General features: G+C 38.4%; 1 protein-coding gene across 3 annotated transcripts in view; it reads left to right on the forward strand.

The window, feature by feature from the left end:
- Window positions 1-19,322, forward strand: part of TNKS (tankyrase) — a 138,380-nt gene that overhangs the window by 92,708 nt on the left and 26,350 nt on the right. For all 3 annotated transcript variants that reach the window (XM_061374200.1, XM_061374210.1, XM_061374218.1), the window contains 7 exons: window positions 2,259-2,353; window positions 5,168-5,234; window positions 5,546-5,732; window positions 7,726-7,847; window positions 9,322-9,413; window positions 9,504-9,582; window positions 17,693-17,864. In XM_061374200.1, the coding sequence (XP_061230184.1) occupies window positions 2,259-2,353; window positions 5,168-5,234; window positions 5,546-5,732; window positions 7,726-7,847; window positions 9,322-9,413; window positions 9,504-9,582; window positions 17,693-17,864 (814 nt within the window). The remainder of the gene's footprint in view (window positions 1-2,258; window positions 2,354-5,167; window positions 5,235-5,545; window positions 5,733-7,725; window positions 7,848-9,321; window positions 9,414-9,503; window positions 9,583-17,692; window positions 17,865-19,322) is intronic.

Below are 19,322 nucleotides of genomic sequence, written 5' to 3' on the forward strand. Positions count from 1 at the left end.
GGTTCAGACATTTAGGTTTTGCTCCAGTTCTGGCGTTCAGACCTTTCAATAGACTGACTTTTCTGCAATCTGTTTCAAAGTCTTTTCAGGCTGATAAAACTGGATTTAGTAACCAAACCAAGGCAACTGTCAGAATAAACAGTACTGAAGTATTCTGCTGTGGAAACTTGCATAGCTGCCTCCCTAGATGAACTTTAGTTACCTGGAGGTTTTTCTTAGAGATGCCCTCTGCTGCCATTCTGACGGTACAAGCTATGTTCTCACCATGGTACACAGGCCACTTGGTAGGTGCCAAAGTAGTTATCCTTTACTGGAGCAAAGGGCGTGATCAGTTACTGTCCCTGTGGCTTGGCCTCTGTAAAACCTGCTCTAATCTGCTTGTGAAGATCTTTGTGTGCTGCAAACCCCTTCCTTCCTGACCTCTGCTTGAGATCTTCTCATCCCTCCTGGCTGCCTTTGGGGGGAGAAATCTTCCCACAGAGGGCTGTGTCAGCACACAGGAGAAGGAAGGCATTAGTGGCTAAGCTGAAAAGACACCAGCTAGTCCAACTGGTGCTCAGCTTCCTTATACATGTATGTTCAGAGCAAACTGTGAAGGAGGTATTTTAGTTCCAACACAACTAAAGGGTATTTCTGGAAGTCATAGAATCATAGAATAGTTAGAGTTGGAAAGGACCTTAAGATCATCAAGTTCCAATCCCCCTGCCATGGGCAGGGACACCTCACACTAAACCATGTCACCCAAGGCTCTGTCCAACCTGGCCTTGAAGACCGCCAGGGATGGAGCATTCACAGCTTCCCTGGGCAACCCATTCCAGTGCCTCATCACCCTTACAGTAAAGAATTTCCTCCTTATATCCAATCTAAACTTCCCCTGTTTAAGTTTTAACCCATTACCCCTTGTCCTATCGCTACAGTCCCTAATGAAGAGTCCCTCCCCAGCATCCCTATAGGCCCCCTTCAGATACTGGAAGGCTGCTATGAAGTCTCCACGCAGCCTTCTCTTCTCCAGGCTGAACAGCCCCAACTTTCTCAGCCTGGCTTCATACAGGAGGTGCTCCAGTCCCCTGATCATTCTCATGGCCCTCCTCTGGACTTGTTCCAACAGTTCCATGTCCTTTTTATGTTGAGAACACCAGAGCTGTACACAGTACTCCAGGTGAGGTCTCATGAGAGCAGAGGGGCAAGTGATGGTCATACTAAATAAGTATTAAATTCTGGGAAATCCATGCAGTTTTTGGATATATAGCACCTGCTGCTGTTTGCCACAGATGAGACCATTTGGGTTGATTTTAGCTTTTTAAATCTTGATAAATAGTGAAATGTGATCTCACCTGTGATACTGTATAATGGTGTTCTAATGCTGACAGTAAATCTGTACGTGGCTTAATACTGTGAGATATGCAAGTCCTCCCATGTGCTCAAGCTGATTTGCATATGGGGTTTTGCTGTAATAAAATTGTGTAGTTTGGTTGTGTGCCACAAAATAAATTGCAGCAAAGATCCCTTTAAAATCCTTTGATTCTCAGCCTTGGGAAGGAGGAAATGGCATCACCCATTTGTATAGAAAATCGGTTCCTTCAGGCTGAGACAGCACACAAAATCCGTTTCATAATAAAATGCTTTTAAAATAAACTTCAAGGGAAATTACCGTTGTCAGCTTCAAAAGGTGTCAGTTAAAGTTCTTACAAATTAGCTGTGGAGAAAGGTGATGGTGGTGTTATTATTATGCAGCAAGATGTGCTACTGCTGAAGTCATGGATTTTGCAGGAACCTGCAAACTGCATACAGTTTGCTCCGTGCGTCTTAGCACAGCACAGTACAGAACACATACGGCTACTTGTTTGCAGCCTGCTTCCTGTGCACTTGTTACAAGTGAGTATTCAGGTTATAAATTTGCTCATGAGTTAAACACAGAAAACCCAAACCAAAATAACTGACATTGTAAAAATTAATTAAACTGTAGCATTTAAAAGGGAAAAAACAAAGCAAACAAAACACAGTTGGCCCATTATTTAAATTAACTTGAAATGATTGGCTTGTTATCGCCTTGGGTGATACCTGGATTTCTTCCCGCCTTAAGGAACATTTGCTTTGACAACAGGAAAGGCATACATGTGCTGTGTGTTTGTTAATTTAGCTAATCACAGAAAGAAAGCATAACTTGATCCAGTGTGTAAGAGAAACAAAGAGTGCTTAGATGGCAAGAGGTGCAGGAATGGCCTCCATTCTTCATCTTGTTTTCTTTTACTTTGCAGTCTACTCCTTTACATCTAGCAGCAGGCTACAACAGAGTTCGAATAGTCCAACTTCTTCTTCAGCATGGTGCAGATGTGCACGCAAAGGACAAAGGGTATGTAAAATTGAATGATTTGTTATCTGTTTGCAGCAGTGGTCTTGTATTAATCAAGATGAATAATTATTTCTGTTTCACCTTGCAGCATAATCTTTAATAGCTGGCTGAGATTGTGACATTTGCTTCCAAAGTCTGAGCGTGGTTTGTCATAAACTCGTGTTAGAGCCCAAATAAGAGATTAGCTGTGATTGCACTCAAGTCTCCTATTACACCTTTAAATTTTCTTCCAGACCTTACTCTTTTTTTCCATGCACAGACTACCCTGTGAAATCATGCACTAATCTTATTATTTTAGGAAAGGCAATGGGGAGAAGATGCATCGGCTTGGGGAAAAAAATGTGCATTGAAAAATTTGTCTATAGTTTCATTATCCTGTCACATATATACGTAGATGTAATTCCAAGTAATATCAATAACGCTCATTGCTCACAGCTAGTGCTCTTTGGAGATCTATCTTGATTGATGTTGCCAGCAAAAATCAAAATATAGAAGAGGCAAAACTTCTATTTTTGCAGTATGGATGTTAGTTGTGTGAGACACCAACCGTAAGGGTACAGCAGTCAGAAATCTGGAACAATAATGTTGTTCGGAGCCATAAGTTTCTGAACTGTAAGGTTAGGATTCTCATGGTGGTCTCGTAGGAAGGCTTAGTCCTAACAGTGTAGAAACTGGGACTCTGGTTAAGAGCACGCATTTTGTATTCAGAGTCCATAGAGGTAAGATGTTAATGAGTGTGTGTTCTGTCACTATCAGAAAACTTAATGTGCTTCCTATATCTTCATTTTCTGCTGTTAAGTGTTGAAAGAGATGTTAAATTAAGATCTTCAGTTTTTGCTTTTTTCCTCTTTTCTTTCCAGAGCCACTCCCAAGAGTACTTAAACCCTTGAAAATTGACTGATTATAGCAGTTTTGCCTATACATTCACCCCTAATGGCTTTTTTGATCAGAATTGAGGTGAATTGCATGATGACACATTATGGAAGTCAAAAAAAAAAAAAACACCCCAAAACCCCATAGTAAAGCTGTGTGTAATACCTACTCAGGTAGATCCAGCACTGTTAAGCAAGTTTTGGGTATTTCACACTTCTCTGAAATTTCAACAGTAGGAAATTCCCATGTGGATGCTTTAATGAGATTTGAATGATCTATCTGGAAAGTATGAAAAGTATAAAAAGTGATTAAGCTAAACTTGAGCAAGGGGTATGGAGGGGAAGGAAAAAAGTGAAAATTATACACATACTTTCCATTAAACCTAAAGCCAACCCGAACATACTTGGAAATGCCTGAAATCCCAGTGAGCTCCCTCTTTTTTTAGCAACATCACACATTTACATTCAGTGTGTGCTTTGTTCGTCCTTGGTGTTTCTTATTTATATATAATTTATAAGTGAATAGGCTATAAATAAATGTCATTTATTATTTATGGGACTAAATTGTGTTACATTGATTTTATAGACCTGTTAGAGTCTCTTCAATAGAGTCACTTCAGAAAGAATCTGAAGGACCTGTGCCACATCTTCAAAATGGTTGTCACTTCTAGTTACTCACAAAGAGAGGACCACAGCCAAGGAAGCAGCTCTTTTCCCACTCTTCCTTTCGGTGCATTACTGCTATTATTCACAAAGTCACAATGTGCTGGAAAGGGGAGGGTATGCTGCAGAAGCAGCCAAGTGGATCGCTGCGCTGACTGGCTTTGCTGTTGAGACCTTGAAGGCCTCCTCTTAGATGATGATCATTTTGGAAGAGGGCAGGTTTCTTGAGTGCTCTGTGGGCTGAGTGCTCTCTCACATACATACACTCAAAAGTTGTAATTAAGAAAAGTAATGATGGAAGATAACAGTTTGGCAAATTTTCCTCTCCTGTAATAAGTGCAATGCTGCTTCTAAGACCATTTGTCTTAAAATTAAGTTTACCCTGCTGTCTAGTACTTGATGCACTAATGCTCTTTGAGTTGATTTTGCAATTCTGGGAATCATACCTTGTGTTTTTCATAATTATTGTTTTCAGTGTATTATGCATCCGGATTTGTTGAGCCATAACTAGCCTGTCTTGCTCAGCTTGAATGAAACTCGTTTTGTCCTCTCTAATAATTATCCTCGTTGCATCTCCTTTCCAATATCTGGCTTTTTTATTATGTCTTACGCTTATGACTGAATTCCTGTTATTTACTTTACTAGTGTCATTTTTAAGTGTGGTCTCCAGTAATATAGCTGTAGAAAAATTACAGGGACTCTCTGAGAAGTATCTTGCACAGTTGAAGAGGTTGTGCTCTAAAACATGGAGTAAAATCAGGTCATTCTACAGTCTGGAGCAGCAATTTTATTCTTGCTGGATATGGATATTTTCTATGGATATTTTTACATCTTCGTAATATACTCAGGAATTACATTAGCGTTATCTGGGGAGTTTTGCCTTTCATACAGCATTTAGAATACTCAGGAGTTCGTGTTTAGGCAGAAACAGAACAATGACTTCTCTTGAGCAAATTGAATGTGGAATGGAACTCCCCCTCCCGTTAATAGCTTCAAGAAAGATCATTTCAAAGCCAATTAATGCTAATCTTAGTGGTAGATTAAACATCTGTGGCCTCATAGGACAAAAAAGAATTTTAATGCTACTCTTAAGTAACGTATTATTTGGGAAGGTTAGATTTTTCCGTTAGTTTGTGAACCTTAATTTTTAAATATTTGAATGCTTACATATTTTGGATTTAATTTTATTTCTGTTCATCTCTCAGTAGAGAGAAAATTGTTCCCCCTTCTGTAAAAATGACACTTAAATAAATTCTGTCTTTTGTCTTCTTCCATACAGTGGTCTTGTGCCTCTTCATAATGCATGTTCGTATGGACACTATGAGGTTACAGAGCTGCTGCTTAAGGTAAGCAGATCGTGTATGTCATTTCAGAAGGCTGCAACTGTAGGTCTTTCTGTGGTACAGTAACAGTGAGGGCTTTTTTGCCCTACCTGATTTCTTTTGGCAGGTAGTAGAGCTTCATTTATTTGAATTTTTTTGTGGAAAAATCTGTTCTACTAAAAACTAGCTCATACCAGTATTTTTATAGTGAATTTTTGTGTATGTGTTCATATGCCTAAGAGCAGAACCGATTTTTATAATGAAATAACAATTTGTAAGCTTTTAGTTATTGATGATGGTTTCTTACTAATACAAGGCTTTCTTTGCTGTGCTAGCATGGTGCCTGTGTGAATGCGATGGACCTCTGGCAGTTTACCCCCTTGCACGAGGCGGCTTCCAAGAACCGCGTAGAGGTTTGCTCCCTCCTGCTGAGTCACGGTGCGGATCCCACATTAGTCAACTGCCATGGCAAGAGTGCGGTCGACATGGCTCCAACACCTGAGCTGAGAGAGAGACTGACCTGTAAGTGGCTTCAAGGTGGAAACTGTTGTCAGTGGGTGTAAAGGGGTGCTTTTTGTTCAAGCCAGCTTCCTTGTACTTCACAAGTAGATGCAAAGCAGCACAGTAACTGCAGCTGGGCCTCTCACTTTGAAGTATGCAGATACCTGTAATACACTGTTTGTGATATTGCCTGGTTTTCTTAGGTTTAAATTTTTTAAGGCAGTGCTTAATCATGGGTTGGTTTTTATGCTTCAAGTCCAGTTAAGATACAGAAGAGCCTCTGTATCCCACTTAAAGAGTAACTTCCAGAAGGTAGGTAGCTTTGGTGTGCAGGCTTGGAAATGGAAATTCCAGCACCTTCTTTTGTAGTCTTTGAAATCCTTATGCTGTTTACCAAAGAATGTTTCAGCTCTAATTTGAGTTTGTCTGCCTTTGCATCTATTGGGGATTTGTGTGCTCATTGTGATAAACTGTAAGAGATAGTTAAATGATGCAAGTATGGAAACAAAGCATTACGAAGGCACAAAAAACACCTTGAGAAGTACATTCTGAACTCAATTTTAAGTAAGCCTTTGGTTTTGTCTGTCAACTTTCCAGTCCTGCAGAAGCCACCTGACACACTAAGAATATGATCCTGCAGTACGCAAAGTCACAGCTGGTCAGGTTGTCGTCTGTCACTGTTCCTTGCATGTGAAGGTAGTGAGATCATGTGCAACAGAAAGCTTGGCTCTAGGAGAAAAGAGGAGGGCATTAGTATCTTTTAGCTACTCCTCTACTCTCTGGGCTAAACTGGGAGATGCTTCTGGCTTTGAGGCTGGTCAAATTACCATTTGTTCAAATTAGCAAGCAAGCAACTAAAATCTATTTAAACTTTGTTTTATTTCTGTATTTATAGTTCCTGGAGAGGAGTGAGGAAAGATTCATATCCAATAATATCCACTGAAATGTGTACACAATTGTGAGCATTATGCCAAATTTGGCAGTAGCTTGATGGGACATCCTGTATTTGCATACCCAAAATAACATGATTAGTATTTGGTTTTATACTTTAGGAATAATACCGAATTTATTTGTTATTTCAGGTTTTATTTGTACTTGTGCTTTGAGTAATGCTTTGTTTAGAAAGAAATTTGAATTCTGTTTGAAATGAAAACTAGAATGTTGTTGTATTTATTCCTAAATCCACAAATGCACCAGATGTTAAAATAAAGGGTGGGAGAAGAAAGCCCCTCTTAAGAAGCTTAGTATTGTAAGTTTGCTTATGAAAGAAAAAAACTGATATTTTTACTGAGATTGAGCTTATTTTCTTTCTTGTTCTCATGTTCAGATGCCATTCTTGCTAACCCACCTTTCATTTGTACACTTTAAGAGAAATTTTTCAAACTCAAAATGATTTGAAACTAAAATGAACGAGTTGCTGAACTGAACAAGATGTGACGCTGAAAATAACAAAATTACCTCTCTGTACTTGCACAGATAGAGCTGCTATCAAAATCTATTTCATCTTTATAAGTAGACTGGTTTCAAATGCTTAGCTGGTTAGCTTTCTTTAAGAGTTTTAATATTTTATATTCAAATTATATGTATTTATATAAATTTATACATATAATTCTATAAATATATTTACTCAGGCTTTACCTTGAATTATTTGTCATTGTGAATACAATGAGGTTTTTGAAAAGCAGCTAATGCTTTTTTCTAAAGAGCATGCAGTAGCACTGTGCTCACTTGAACACACAGTTAATTTAGAGGTCCCATGCATTTAATATCAAGCAGGTGGAGGATAAAAGGAAGAAAAGCTACAAGGATTTTACTCAAGAAATCACTTCCCCTCTCCTTTAGTATGTTCTTTTGGTTTCTTTAAACTATTTTCTGTGTCCCAGGTCAGCTATTATCTGAAGATGTACAGAAATACTCTTTATTTCCTCTTAATTGAGCATAGCTACCTTTCTCCAATAACATTTATAAATGTGCCATGTTGCTGAATATGAAATGCATCTTTTTCCTCTAACAGATGAATTTAAAGGACACTCTTTATTGCAAGCAGCCAGAGAGGCAGACCTAGCCAAAGTGAAAAAGACACTTGCTTTGGAGATCATTAATTTTAAGCAGCCACAGTCGCATGAGACTGCACTGGTGAGATTACACAATCAATCCATTTGTTTTATGATAAATGTGGTGGTAGTGCTATTTGATGAGTTTTATTTCTACGTTATGAAAATATATTTATCATCTGAGATTGAGGATTTGCCATCAAATACATGATACATAAAAATTAAATTCTATAAAAAACATCATATAATTTTTAATACTTTATTTTTCCTTCCTGGTAGATTACAGAATCTCTCCAGCCACTCCTCACCTGTTCATGTTTCACTTCTTGTTCCTTGTTTGCCATCATCCTCCTTGTTTTTTAGATCAGTTGCTGTAGTTTTTCTGGGGTTAAGTTCTATTACAGTGGCCCAGTGCCTTCCTTCATGTTTTGTGTTTGTAAACTTGGATTACAAATTTTCTTCATAGGGTACAGAAAATTGTGGAAATAGATGCCAGGTGTGTATCACAGGTCTTACAGGATTGGAATAGTACTCACAATACCATATTAGCTATGGAAACAGAGGTCTGAGAATTTCCTGGCAGTATCCTGCTCTTATTATTTGAAGCAGCAGTGCAAGAAAAGAACACAGCTGGTATCCAGATGCAGTGTGGATGTTGAACTTAAGAGGGACTGATTGTGTTATTAAAACAATTATAGTTATGATACTTTTATTCCAATGGAACATTTTCTTCACAGTGGTAGGTCTCAGCTCCAGGCGTACGACTGTATATTTAGTATTACAGACATTGAGATTGTGATCAGAACATTCTGTATTGAGTACCAAGCATCCATATGCTCGGTTCTCTCCATGAAGGGCTCGGCATCCTAGCCTGAACTTAAAAGCAAGACAGAGAAGAGATATTTACAGGCTGAACATGAAGATAGTATGAAGTTTGAAATTATGTTATCTTTTTCTTGCTGAGTATTTCAGCTGCTGGCATGTAGCATCTCTTTAGCTGTGTAATGATCACTTCATAGTCCTGTGGTGTTCTTCGCTCTTCTCCACCTGCTCATTCTGCAGACAGCTAGGCAAAATGGGATATTTTAGCTCTATTAATGTCTTCAGTTCTTTGTTCAGTAAGTGTTTGACTGTGACCTCTCAATTTTTGCCTCCTGTACTTGATATTTCCAGGTGGCAAGACTTACCTTCCAGGATTAGATGAGGTTATGTACAATCTAATCAGAGTCCCTCTGCAGAAAGCTAGGCTGTTTCAAGCAATGTCTTTACCTCCTGTGTGCATTATGTGCTGGCTCTGTCCTGACAGTGGGTTAATATAGGGGTTTTTGTAAGTGGCTAATAGCTTTAGAACTAGAATTGTTTTTCTGAGCAGAGTAACTTATCATTGATCACTAGCTTGTGTTTTCAGTATGTTATGTGCTTCAGCAGAAATATGATGGATACTGTAAATTTTATAGTCTGATGTTTAGCAGAGTAATTAAGAGATTAAGTCATCGATCTTAAAGCTCTTTGTCATGTGTGTAGTTGAAGCATAATTTATGTTTACTTTCTTGCAGCACTGTGCTGTGGCCGCTGTGCATCCCAAGAGGAAGCAAGTTACAGAGCTATTGCTCAGGAAAGGAGCAAATGTTAATGAGAAAAACAAAGAGTAGGTTTCCAAAAGTTTTTCATTTTTCAGATGACTCTGTCATACTAGGAATGTAAAACTAATATACCCCCCCTCATTTTTTTTTCCTAGTTTCATGACGCCTTTACATGTTGCAGCTGAAAAAGCTCATAATGATGTCATGGAAGTTCTGCATAAACATGGAGCAAAGGTAACTGTATTTACACATATTTAAGGCAAAAGGCAAGAAGAAGGGTTATGTTAGTTATACACAGTGTTAGTTTTTATGATAGTTGTTGCTTTTTCTTCTGCGTGCGTTGCGCTTCTCACATTAACCTTGAAGTGTGTTTATCTGGTATCAGTATAAGATGTTCAGGAATCCCATTTGAAAATCAGGTCTTCTTTCCAAGTAACTGAATACAGGCTTTAGGAGTCTAGCTTACTCATTTGTAATGAATCTTGCTATTTGTTTCTAATAAATGTTTTCATCTAGGTGCCACTTGTTGCTTTATCTTGTTGGCTTGAAAATATCCAATGTCTAAGTTTGCTGACACTGAGTTTAGTAGTCTACTGCTGGGCATCCTCTTGCTTGCTTCTCATTCTCTTGGTCAGATTGCTTTGCCATGCCCTTTGGCCATTGATAGGTGCTGACCAAAGTAATTTGTAAGTCTATGGTGAAGCTTGTTTAGAAACCCGTGGTACAGCAGAGGAAAATATAACTGTATTTAGAATGTGGTTTATGCATCTTTCAGAAATATTTCAAAATGACGGTGAGTTTCAGCAGTAAACTTTACATGATAAGGATATACTTAGCACTTAATTTTAGCAGAAACTCTTCTTGATGGGTACTTTATTTGCATTGGTTAAAATATACGTAATCTTCGTAATCTGGCTTTCATGGGAGCCCCACATTACTCTCTTTGAGGTTTTATTTTCATTCAGGTAGCTAGAAGTTAAGAAATATAACTGTAATAACAATCAAATAGTCAGTCTTGACGTTCTAGGAGGTGCTAGCAATGTAATTGTATGCATAGTTAATACTAAGTCTTTTTATTTTGAAACAATGAATTATAATTTCTAAGCCTTTATGAGAGCTGATAGCCAGATTTTAGTATCTGATTCACTTGTGGTACTTTAATGGTGTCATGAAATAGCTTAACAACAATACCATGACAGAGTTAATTGCATTTTAGAATGCAGTGCAGGGGAGGGGGAAAGCAGGCCCAGAGGTCTCAGTTATAGTCATTAAAACCATTCATTTTTGTTTTCCCAGTTTCACTCTTAATAGCATACATACGCACTCAAAGTGAAAAAAATACATTTTGCCATAGAAATAGATATACCATCTCTTTATGGATTTGATTTTGCCCAGGGATTCAGTACTGATGGTATTTGGATAGGCACTGAACTGAATGTGCTGGAGTTTCAAGTGTAATTGATAGCAATGTACTACCTGCTTTGAAATAGAAGGACTTTCTGTTCTGGGAAGCCTGCTACTATACTGTAGGTAATTAATTTAATGTTTCCTTGAAAATTTAGCACTGTGTAGCCAAGGTAGGAGTAAGCTCAAAGATGTTAGCCTTACTGGAATGGCCTGATTTTATTGTTTGTGTCAGGAGCACATTCTGATGATAGCTTGTAATTCTTTTACATCCTGAAGCAGGGGTGACTAAATCATGATGCATCAGTCACTTGTGGGCTGAGTGATGGTGATAAGAAGCCCATAGTTATCTATGGTCCAGTGTGGAGTGGTCTGTTCCGTTTGTTTTTTCCATTGACAGTATGCAAATAGAGGTACATGATGCTCATTAGAACTCATTCTTTGTATTGTGATGTGTGCTTGCTAGGTTATTCTGTGGCTAGCCATTCACATTTGTGATCTAGCAAGGCGCTTAAGTGCATGACAGGAGGCCACGCATAGTTAAAATTAAGCATTATTTCTGTATTGCAATGGATTAGGTCTCTCTGTGTCAGTCTTCAGAGCTCCTCAGCTGTAAAGTGGTAGGTAATGCAATCATGGCTTTTTTCATGAGAGGTGGGTCATTAAGACTCAAGAAGCATTTTGAAATTCCCAGATGGTATATGCTCTAGAGTATTAATTAGTTAACTAGGTATATTTAACCACTGTAAAATTGTCTTGCTTGTATATTGCCATTTGACCTCTTGTTCATGCTTTGACTGTAGGCATTCAGTTCATCAGAAACTCTTTAACACTGATATTTCTTTGTTTCTGGGTCTTAGAACATGACAGCTTTAATCCCTTAAGCATGGTACAGGTTTTTTATTTTCTCCATTTGTTATATTTCTGGAAGCTTTTTCTTCCCATTTACTTACTTCATGCCTTGAATTTTAGTTACTTCATAAGAGGTAGTCAGATGTACCCTTTGATCCTGTCTAGTCATGATTTTTACGAGAGGGTTCTTGTGAGCTGGTGGGTCTGGTCCCCCTGCAATAGCAGCCTCACAGTGAATATCCGTTTGTTCTTCAGACACCACTGTCCTGCAGTTAAATACCTCTTTTCCATTTTGATGCTTCCTTTGCCAAGTTATTTGCAGCGATCAAACTGGTTCTTTGTTTTGGAAGCCTTTGTTTTGGAAGGCTGAAAGCCCCACTTAGTCTTCCCTCATAGAGGAACATTGGCATTTCCTAATCATCCGTATAACCCTTCTCCTCACTGGCACCAGAGGAATATTTATGATAGGTGGACAACTCGGTGGATAAAGAACTGGCTGGATGGCCACGTGCAAAGGAAGTCTTGGAGCTCAGTCAACGAGAATGGAATTCATTCCTCCACTGGCTTATATGATGGCACTTATATATCTCTAATGTAAATGCTTGGCTGATGTATTGGGTCGTGTTTGCCTGTTTAGTAGACATGACACAAGAGTACTCAGGCCCTTCCTGTAGTCTTGTAGTACTCGGAGACTGTCAGGGTATTTTTCTGGCAATTTTTTTATTTGTAACCCTTCTGCACAATTCTGCTGTGCCAAGATCATTAACAAAGATATTAAAATACAATTATCCCACAAGCAATTGTTGAGCAACTCACCCCCTTTCAGTAAATCCAGTTCTTTTACCAATCTCTATTTTTCCATATAAAATAAATTAAAATTTCCCATGTGACCCCGTATCAAATGCTTACTGAAGTGTGGATGGATGACACCTACCATATTTTCTTTACTTTGCAACCATTACTTCTGTCAAAGGAAAGGTACTGTATAAGTCAGCTTTAATCTATCTTCTGGAAACCACTACTGATTATATATAGAGAGAAACAATTTGAGAGAGATGAGTAACTAGGGCTTCAAAGAAAGTGGAAATTTCTTCTGCTGAAATACAGTGCCAAAAGGCAGACACCTGATCCACAAATACAAAATCCAGTAATGGATTTAGGAGACAGTCATGGGAAGTTTTTTAGATGGAAAATAATTTGTGATTGTTTTAGCAGAAGAGAGGAAGCTGCTGTTTTCATAAGGAGAAGCTGTGATTTCTGTCAGACAGCAAAAGAGATAATGGGAAGTATGTATACTTTAGGCTTTTCATGTTTTGCAGCACGGGCTGAAGCATTGTAAAGACTGGTTTAGGGTATTTGCTTGGGATGAATAAGAGATGGCTTGTTGTCTTGGAGCTGGATTTAATTATCCTTCATTTTATCACTGCATAAATTTCCTGTTTGAAGTATGTTAGGCAATAATAATTGAAGGGCTGCTTAAATAATGTGCTGATCTAGACTTATTTTACAGCAGTATTTCTAAGAACGTTTGTATTGGCAAGAGTTAACCCATATTCATGAATTGTTTATTTTGGTGTGTTTTGCTGGCCTTCACTGAAAACACAGACTAGATTTGTAATTTGAACTGTGAAACAGTCCTTGGTGCACATCACTTGCACATCAGCACGTTACATCTAAGCAATACTCACTCTGTGGTCAGTGAAGACACTAACTTGTTACTTGAGTTTGCAGAGTTGACTGTCAACTGTACATCTGAAGCACAGATGAAAAACCTTGGGGCTTCCTAGAGTTTTCTTGAAGACGTTGATCATAAATATCTGTGGTTTCAAGTGCCATAACCAGTTTTCACTTGTTTACCTGAATTGCAATGTGAAACAGCATTTCACACCACTTCTTATCTGATGTTGGATATCCTTAAAGTACCTTATGAAAAACATAAGCAGAGCATCTTTAAAGAATCCTCAGGCATAAATTATTATATTAGACCCATGAACAAATCTTCAAATGCCACAACTGTATCTTTGAAGATGGTTAAAATCCTTTGTTTAAAAAGAAAATTATTTGAAGGTGGTGAACTAAGGAAAGTCACCTTCATCCTGTTTTGTTTCATTGCTAGGTAGTTGGATACCTCTTATAAGTGTCTCCTTGTCTGAATGTATAGATACATGGGAAATTGAAAATGTTCAAAAAGATGTTTGCCTTTGTAGCAGTGCAAAAGAAAAGGATTAAGGTCTTTTCTGAAGTGGAATGATTGTTGGAAAGACCAACCTACAAGCATGCAAGTACACTGGTATCTTGGGCAAGTGTAGAGATGCCATGAATACTGTTCAACTGTGTTATGTTTCCAGAAGATACTGCTGAAACTGTTCATCTGCAAGAGAAAATGAGCTTTCTAAGGTCATGTCCAACAGTGTCTCTGTTCATAATGGTAGCAGAAATGGCTTCATTCTGCTCTGCTAGCAGCATCTTGCTTTATAGATATTTGTGTAATACAATTATTTCTGTGTGTTGGAGTCATGTGTTGCCAACCTTTCATGACCATGGATTTGAAAACAGTCACCATTTAGCTAGATGCATACAACAGGGTTTGTATGACTTTGTTGTGTAATACATTTGCTTCCAGCATTTTGGGTAGAGGTATGATTTTTCTCAGGAAATTAAATTTCCTTTAGAAATGCAGCAGGTTCTGGGCTATGATGATTAACTACACAAAGAGCTATGTGATCTGTTGCGATTGCGTGGTTTATTTTCTCACTGCTTAGACATCCAAACTCAGTGACATTAATCTTGAGCTTTTATGCAAAGGGACAACTGTGGAACATATGGCTGTATCATGTAGAAGCTTTCAGAGTGAAACTAGACCTTATTTTTCCATTGTCGTCCTCTGACAGAGCTTGAAATTGCCACCAGTGCCTCTTCATTCCTATCTTGTTTATTGTTGGTGATGCTCAAAGACACAAGACATATTGCAAGTTGTCTTCAGAATAAATATAGGAGGAGAGCAGTTAAAACACTTGCATTGCAGAGGAGGATGCTCTGATGCTGGAGCTGCTGGCAGAGCACAGGTTTTACATGTGATTTTTAGAATGCACATCTTCTAGAACAATCTCACAGAGAAAACTTCAGTGCTTGGAAGATGTTGCATCTTGAGCTCCTGTAATGTCAAGGATTGGGGAGGAGGGATATTTAGGGCATTTGATATGAACAGAAAGCTGATAAGCTTGTAAAGTCTTGCCAGAAAGGTTTCCTGAATAGGTCCCAGCTGTTGGATTACCAGAAGTGCCTGGCAGCCAAGGCTGTAGCTGTGTATGCTGCTCCAAGACAGCAGCAGTGCAAGGGGAAAAAAAATCTCTTCTGTGTCTGATGATACATGACCATTTTGATTTCTCTACTGCATCTACCCAGGATGGGGAAAAAGAAATGAAAAGGATTTTCCAGAAAAACACTTTTCCCCTGATAAATGCATTCTGCTTTCAATGCTACGGTTTAAGCAGTGGAGTGGCTGCTTTCATGCTAAAAGGTGAGGAGAGCAGAGACAGTCTGTTGGGGAATAACAGCTGTCAAATCTGTCATTTTTAACACCTTGCAGAAAACTTGACTGTAAAGTAATTCAGAGCTGCAGCCCTCTAATTTCACCTTGCTTGTAAAGGGAACCAGTTGGATATTTCTCTTGTTTTGATTAGTGCAGCTGGGATAGTCACACAAATAAGGCAGTACACCTTGGGTAGTTTACATTTTTTCAAATAGAGCTTAAACTTTACCTTTGAATTTGAAAGGACGCATGTTTTTAGACCTACTGTTGAGCAGTGGTTTACCCAGACATACATCGTATGAGGTTTCATTTTTATGATAGTTTAGTCTCAAATTTGTATTTCAATTTGTAATGCTCAAATTGATTTTCATTTGGAAATAAATCCTATTGCCTTCAGCCTTAGTGCAGTATGTTCTTGGGTTGGTTTTAGACAGTGCTGCATGATTGATTAGAGCAGATTTGCCTCAAAGTGGACATATTCCCTATGAAATTGCCCTGTAAAGCCTGAGGGAAAAAACGGTTTCATTTGGTGCATGCATCCCTCTGTCAGCTGCAGCCCTCTTTGTCCCAGGAGTAAGCAGGCATTCCTTCAAATGGCTGGCATTATATTCTGCCACAGGAATTGATTACTGACAAAGATAACTATTTGGAGATGGGTGAAAGGAGACCTGCATAAGACATGCGAGATGATGGATCTGATGACTCTGCCGGTGTGCTTTTCAAATGAATATTAACATTTTTTCCAGGAACACAGTATCAAATTGTGCAGCATGAATACCTTGCTGCTGTTCTTCCACAATTTGTTCAGCACAAGCATGTTTAACACAGGAATTCAGTGTTGCAGAAGATGTTAGTTATGATTCTCTTTTTCTTGGAGAGAGTCACCACCTTCTTCCAGAATCCACAAGTCTCATTTCATTCTGCCTTTACTATCACTAAACCTGTATAGCCCCAGACTTCTGCTTTTCTCCATGCCCTTATCAGTGGTGAAAGGTATCCGGTGTCCTGAAAGAGATGAGGATCATCATCCGAACAAAATGATGGATTTGGGACATTCAGCATCTAATTAATATTTATGATTGCAGTAAGTTTTTATTTAAAACAAAACTTTTAGGGAAATCCTATTAGCGTGGCATGAGCTGAGCACGGTTAGAAGAAAGCGGAACTGTTCTCCTGTCCATCTTTCTGCAAGAGAGGTTTGTGATCTGAGAAATTCCTGCTTTATCAGTCTGTGGAATTGTTTAGGGATATAGAAGAATTTCAGACAATATTGACTCACACCCCACTTTATTTATGGATAGTTCTTTCTTCTTTCCTGTTGCTTGATACTGTTTTCTTGCAAGCATTTTACCCTTTATTTTCTTTTTTTCCTTGCCTATCTGGTAGTAGGTATTCTCTACAGTTACCCCCTCATTAAATTAAGTTTAGTTACAGAATGTGTGTCTTGCCCAAAATGGTCTTTCACTGGTTTTTGTGGAAAGGTAATAGGATTTGCAGACTGCATTTTAGGTGAGAAATAACAAGCGAAACCATTGTTCTTTTTCACCACAAAGATTTTGATAAACTAAGAAGGTGAGTTTTTACTGTAACAGTCGATTATGCATGCGGCTCACAGCCTGCAGTCCGTAGGCTTGGAAACAGATAACAGGTTCTGAGCTGTTTGCAGAGAACAGGGAGTAGTTCTGTATTTCATAATGTGGTAAAAAAGCTTTTGGACATTTGCATTTAAATTTGTCATGAATTGCTGCTAGGTACAAAGTGCCTTCTTGAAAGGTTATTTTCATCAAGGGGTTTTTTTTCTACTTTTTAAAGCTCTGTCTTATTCTCTTCCTTTCTCTGATAGTGAACCCCTGGAAATACTTTCAGTTATTTAGATACTCTGTTAGATCTTGACAGACAAATAGGTTTCCATTATATCATACTCTTTGAAAGTGATACTCCATTTTGCCTGTTTATACAGTCTCGTAGTGAGTAGAATTATATCCAGTTATACTTAACATTTCTGTAAAAGTACAAAAGCGAGGAGGAGATGGACTGTTTATATCCAACTTCTCCCCCCCCCTTCATAGAATTCCTGATCTGACATCATTGTTTTGCCTTAATTCTTAATAGTGAGTATTGTTAATTCCCCTTCTGAGGATGACAGATGGTAATTTCCTTAAAGCTGGAAGGCCTTTGAATTATATGGTTAATTATTTACCTCTTTCTCCTCCTCTCTGAGAGTTCTGCTTTTCTTGCACAAACATTGATCTTAATTGAATTTGTCAAAAGCTTGAGCACTATTTTAAGTGTTGTTTTGGGGACCCTGTGTTGTCTCTTAGCCATGCCAACGTGTTAGCTGTGCATTGTTAAAAGACAGGAAAGCATCTGCAGTAAATTGTCTTTACATTGGAGTGTTTATCTATTTGTCATTGGGGGGTTTTTTTGGTTGCAGTGAGGAGGAATTGATAGATAAATTTGTATGACGGAAAATTCATGTTACTGCTGCTCTTAGAGACAGGGACAGGTGCAGGCTTTTAATTATAATAATATTTTATATTGCTGCTGATTTTTCAGATGAACGCACTGGACACACTTGGTCAAACAGCCTTGCACAGGGCTGCGCTAGCAGGTCACTTGCAAACCTGCCGGCTCTTGCTGAATTACGGCTCTGATCCTTCCATCATCTCTTTACAAGGCTTCACAGCAGCGCAGATGGGAAATGAAGCAGTGCAACAGATTCTCAGTGGTGGGTAAAAATGAAAGTCTCATGCATCTGAACTTCAGCTTTTCCTTTTGCAGCTGTGGATCTTATTTCTTTTTCAGTACAAGAGACATGCGGTAGTTTTGTCATTCCTCCCTTCTGCCATTGCGTGCACAAATCTACAGTATGTACTACATGATGCTTTTCAGAAGAGGAAGAAAAAAAGCAACAAAACCCACACACACAACAAAACAAAAAAGGCCCTGCTCAATTCAGTGATTTTGTGCCAATTGGGAAGAAAATAAACATCTTGTGGATTTAGAGCTGTACAGGGAGATTGTAGGACGGCAGATGTGGGTAGTTTGGGGTGGTTTTGATAACAAGTTCCATGGCAACTGGAGTATTGCAACATGTGAGAAACCTTTTTCCTCTCGTGAGCCACCCTGTTAGGTACTCCATATGTTAGCAGTCAAAGGCAGAGTGTTACTGACAAAAATATACAGATAGTTCCTAAACCGTTTGAACTTAAAATCTCTTCCTTACACAGCAGAGAAAGATTTTATTGTGAAAGGGCTCCAGATACTGTTTAGATAACAATTTGTTCATATCCTGCATTAAAAAAGGTGAATAGATGTTTGGAGAAGGTGCCACTATTTTTCATCTAAGTGCTTGAGTGTTGGCATCCTCATATCCGTGTCACATTTCCTTCACTGTTTTTAAGAATGCTGCTTTAAAACAGGGGGTGAGGAGTGGGTAACTGGCATTTTACCACAGTGCAAGGAAGGGCTGTTTTGAAGTATACCCACTCCTGAGATGTAGCTAGTTACATGAGTAGCATTACCTGTTTAAAATATGCATGTGACTGTATGTATGTGTATTGAGAGAGGATAGCTATTAATCAGAAGAAAGTAAACATGTCCCCTGCTGTTAAAAAGAATAGAAGTTTGATTTAAAAACCTAGTAAACTTACAAGGATTCTGAAAACACTCATTTGATTCTGAATTAAAAATTCATTTTCACTTGTTTACCTTTTCCAAGAAGCCTAATTGCAGGTGTCATACTGTTCAAGGCTGAAAGATTCAAAAGCTGAAAAAATGCATTTAGTGTAGAGTTGTTGATACTTCATTTCTGTATTTCAAAGCTAGTAAATGAATGCTGAAATTATTTACCAAATATTACTGTTCATTTTTGTAAGATTGGGTTAAAGAAACACTTTTTTAGACTGTTGTAGTTGTCTTGCTTAGAGATTGCTACCGGAGTCTTGAGTTCAGAGCTTAAAATACTTTGCATATAGTATTAGATGTTTTTTTTCTCACTCTTGGTTGCTGAACTACTTCCCAACTGTGAGAAAAGTCATGGCAGCACCTTTCTAATGGCGTATTGGCCATTGGATACCACTTTAGTCTAGCTGCTTGTGATTTTGGTTGCAACTGGTAGGCATATGTCCGTGTAATATAAGAAGGCTTGTAAACTGAGCTTGTTTATTTTTTCAAATGCTTATTA

Source organism: Neopsephotus bourkii, unplaced genomic scaffold (assembly GCF_033783945.1).
Source record: "Neopsephotus bourkii isolate Nb327-2 ecotype Australia unplaced genomic scaffold, CSIRO-AGI_Nbou_v1 NB_168, whole genome shotgun sequence".
Taxonomy (NCBI): Eukaryota; Metazoa; Chordata; class Aves; order Psittaciformes; family Psittacidae; genus Neopsephotus; species Neopsephotus bourkii.